At 38.9% G+C, this 4,366-nt stretch overlaps 1 protein-coding gene across 1 annotated transcript in view; it reads left to right on the top strand.

Moving 5' to 3' along the window:
- Positions 1 to 2,704, top strand: part of TXNDC9 (thioredoxin domain containing 9) — a 7,801-nt gene extending 5,097 nt beyond the window's left edge. The window contains exon 4 of the mRNA XM_010135904.1: positions 2,131 to 2,704. Within this exon, the coding sequence (XP_010134206.1) occupies positions 2,131 to 2,248 (118 nt within the window). The 3' untranslated portion in view covers positions 2,249 to 2,704. The remainder of the gene's footprint in view (positions 1 to 2,130) is intronic.
- Positions 2,705 to 4,366: the final 1,662 nt, after the last annotated feature.

Genomic DNA, 4,366 nt, shown 5'->3' with positions numbered 1-4,366 from the left:
AAGAAGAGAACGTCTCTTTGGTGAAGCACTGAGACGTTATAATTACGTTGTCCTTTTTGTACAGTAATAAAAACAGGCAGTATTCTTGCCACAAGGTTTACAGCGTAGCTATGCTACTTTGATATGGCCTCTCAGAGTCACGCATCTAATGTAATCCTTTCTAAATCAGCCATAGATGCTTAGATGACACAGTTGCAATGCAGTAACATTTGAGCATTTTTAATCCACTTCAGAGGAAACTGAGCAAGTCATCCTTAAATTGTATCTTAGTCCACATTACACACATGAATATGTTGGGTTTTTCTAATGAACAATAGAGAAGGTGGAAATAAGTCACAGAAGGGCAAATATATTATTTGTGCAGCAGTACAATGTAATCATCATAAATCCGACTTTTAAGACTACAGGATAGAAGACAGAAGATAACTGTCACCACAACAGCCTAACTTTACAGGGCTTACTACATTTACCAGAACATTCTGCTTTGCTTTTCAGTGTGACTGAAACATCATCTTTATATTTTTACATTAAGTTTGCTCTTTTGTTTTGCATGTGTTTGGCTTATCATTATTATTTTAAACATCATTATCTGAATTTATTTCAATGTCTAATTTCCAAATTTTGACAAGAAGTATTGTTGTATCTTTACGGCAAAGAAACCACTGTTCAATTTAGTGTAGCGGCTGTTAGGCTTCGGATGGAATGACTGAAATGAAAATTTATGATTCAAAACAAGTGGTATTACCCTCTTGCCAGTTCAGTAACAAGCAAATATGCAGAGTAGTCAAAGACAGCTTGGATATATATTCTAGGCAGCAACAGCCTTTTGTGGGAGAAATCTTTCAGTGGAGCTGTACCACACTGCATTGAACTTGCTAACTGTTAGTATGTTGGTTTATGACATAACTTTACTTCCTCCTTGGCTCTGCTAGTATTGTGGGTTCCATTCTTTGCTCCTTGTAGAGTGAAGTTGTTTCATTCTTTGTTTGTTTTGCCAGATCCTGGGTTTGGTACTGTGGCTTTGCCAAATGAGCCACAATATCTGCTCAGCCCAGCAGCTCCATTCCAGGAGACAGCCATTTATGTACAAGTGTTGCATTTCTGCACTGCTCTGACTGTGATGTCCTGCTCGCTTGAGTTTCTGAAGAGGAGATAGTCCTCTTCAGAGGCTAGAAATGAGTCTTTTCCTTAAACCTCTGGGATGGCAGATGGTGAAAGGATATACCACATTTAGCGGAGAAACTGTTCGGGTCACATGCAAGTGGTGTATTAACTTACTACTGACGTGATTAACTAGCAATCAGTGAACTACACATTTAGGATCAATACTAGCAAAATATTATTTATGAAAATATGAATACCTACAAATTTCTGAATGCCCTTCTATAGCTAATTGCCGAGGGCTCTAATTGCTCACTCTCTCACAGGTCATGTGAGTGAAGGCACACACACACCCTCTTCCGAGCAAGGAGAGGGAATTCCCCTCCTTATGCAGCCCTGCTGTAAGAGATGTTGGTGCTGCAGCTTTATGTGAATACCTGTTGTTCCCACAAATCCACACGCTGGTGAGAAAGCCCCCTGCAGGGTGGTAGATGTGCACTGAGGTGTAAGTCCCTCCATAGTCCACTAGCTGGAGTGCAGCGTCCGATGAAGAAGCTGCTCTGTCTGGCCTAGGTGGAGATAGTACAAGGCAGCGACTTCTGGCAGTAAAAAACCCAGGTTTGACTCATCTGTTTCTACTCCAAGTCCTCGTTACAAAATTTTAGCTTCTTTTGTACTTCTGGGTCCTGATTTGTTTTGAATAGTCTCTCCATAATTCCCTGGTTACTGTTTAATCTGACAGATGATTAGCTTTATCATGATCAGTTTGCAGCAAAAGCCAGTTCAGACAGTTTTTCTCTAGACCTCTGCCCACAGGTGCTACTTAGGCCCACACTCTTGCCTTAAGTACCGTTATCCAGGCCATTTTTTCCTAGGATGTGCTCTGCTAGCAGCACTCCAAGGGTGGCTTTAGGGAGCAGAAGTTGTGTTCTCTTCTCTTGTGTTTCTGGATAAACAGATATTCAGAGATGCTACTTACCGCCTGCATGAATGCAGCTTTAATCAACATGTCTTACTATTTTCCTCTAGTGGAAACTTGATGGACCCACCTTTTCAAAGTCAGAAGAAATTTGGAACAAGCTTTACAAAGCTGGATAAGAAGACCATCAGAGGAAAGAAATATGATTCAGATTCTGATGATGACTAGAACAGCTAAATGTATTTCTAAATCATCTTTTTGTTTATGCTTGGTACATTTCTAAGAATGTTTTTTATAGAGCTAACTGCTTTTCGTTACATCTGCACATAATGCTCATTTTTCTATACAGTTTTATACAACTGAGTCATAGCAGAAAAAAGCTTAAATATTTTTTTTCCCTCTTTTGGAAGTCATTTGTAATTTAAAAATCTGAGTCCTTCTAAGTAAGTAAGTAATGTGGCAAATGATGCACTCTGTCTAAAGTATAGCTTTATGAAGTGTTTTGAAGTAACTATTAGGAACAACTGTACCAAGTCAGACCAAAGGTCCCTCTGGCCCAGCATCCAGTCTCAGTGGCCAAAAGCAGATGCGCAAGGAAGAGTAAAAAAAAAAGGGTGAGCGGATAGCAGTGCTTCCCCAGAATATACTCTAAGCAATTTGTGGCTTGGGGAACTCCGTATCTGAGATCATTTGCTGGTTAAAATTGTGGAAGAAAAATCTCTTTAAATCCTCATAGTATCCTAGCATCCACATCATACGGCACAAAGTCCACAGTTTAACTGTGTTGTGTGAAGAACTGCTTACTATTGTTTTCCTTGAATCTGACAGTTCCTTTTTTTTTGTTTTTGTCTGATTTTCTTTATTAAAGGAGATGATAGACACTTTTTTAAAAAAGATTTTTCCCTATCAGTTCGTCTTCCGGTTGTCTTTTTAAATTTATTTTTACTTGTATCATCAGTAAAGCACCACAAAATTATTGGCAAAGGAATTGCACATTTTAACAAGTCATTGCTTATATTATGGTGCCATATCATGACATTGAATGACTAAACTACATTGCACTATAGGTTGAAAAAGCAGTCATAACTTCTGTGAATTCTGAAATAGATGGTCAAGAGAGATGCCCTTTGACCATTTATGTACGCTGGATGTTAAAGCTGATACAGCGGGTAATAGCACATAGCAACAAGCATATTGAAAACAGCCTTGTTCGTGGGTTTGTATAATTCTGTGGGTTTGGATGTGTGGATTTTATAGCAGATGCTTTGTACAAGAGAGTAGAATAGAGATAAGTAATTGGGAGAAACCTTGATTAATCAAGTTTAGACATAGCACCGTATACTGTGTACTGTTCTTGAGTAATGGACAGAATTTTCAAGGGATTTCTTCCTTGAAACACAAAGTAACATTTCTGGCTAGGTGAAGAGTTGATGAGTTTTCATTTACAAAAAAAAAAAAGTTTGCTGTGTGCTGAAGGACTCTTGAGGTGGTACCTGGAAACCAGTTGGTCTAAAAAATAGCAAAGTGAGTCTGGTCAGTCTTGCTGCCTTGTAGTGGAGAACACTTGTGATTGGGCCAGCCCAGCAATATATCTCTGTAAGTACCTTTAAAAAATTATATTTTATTTCTGTTCATGTACACTGAAATAAAATTATTTTAATGCTAATGTTGACTTTTGCATCCTTTCAAATAAGGTGGTCTAGGTGCCATGGGTTCCTTTTTTTCTTTCAGTGATGTCCTTTCAGAAAGTTGCATGTGTTCTTTCTAGATTTCTAACAAACTACATACAATTCTGTCTAACATAACATCACTTTGCGAAGGCAATCAGCTTAAGATGTACTCAGCTGTTCATTAATCTAGTGGAAGGATAAAGCAGACTGTCTTCCAGCTCATCTCCTTTTTAATGTGTAAACTCTCTAAATGGGCTAAAAAATAGTCCGGGTTGGTTGGTTGGTTGGGTTTTTTTTCCCATTCAGAAGCATGAAATTTAATTTAGGAAACCAGTGTTCCAACAGGATTTTTAAGAGTGCCTTAGCAGGACTCATCACTGAGTCCTAATTATGTTGAATAGGCTGTGGAAATATAGAATCATGTCTCATGTAGTTGCGCCCTGTGAGGAAACGTGGGCTTGTCAGGATTCCAGCATGGTGCGTTGTTGGAGGTTACTCAGTTCCATGTGTGAATAGCGCCATTACAAATTCAGTGCAAATCCCGGTCAGAGTCTGTGGCTTCATGTCACTTTAAGATACTGATTTGTTTTTTTCTAGGTTAATCTTCAACAGGACCTCTTCTTTCATCTGGCTTGCAATACAGCCACACGCACTCCTGTGCTGGCACGAGGCGTTC

The sequence above is a fragment of the Buceros rhinoceros genome, unplaced genomic scaffold (genome assembly GCF_000710305.1).
Source record: "Buceros rhinoceros silvestris isolate BGI_N320 unplaced genomic scaffold, ASM71030v1 scaffold10425, whole genome shotgun sequence".
Classification (NCBI taxonomy): Eukaryota; Metazoa; Chordata; class Aves; order Bucerotiformes; family Bucerotidae; genus Buceros; species Buceros rhinoceros.
The sequence above is the reverse complement of the archived record's forward strand: the minus strand, read 5'-3'. Positions and strand labels throughout refer to the sequence as shown.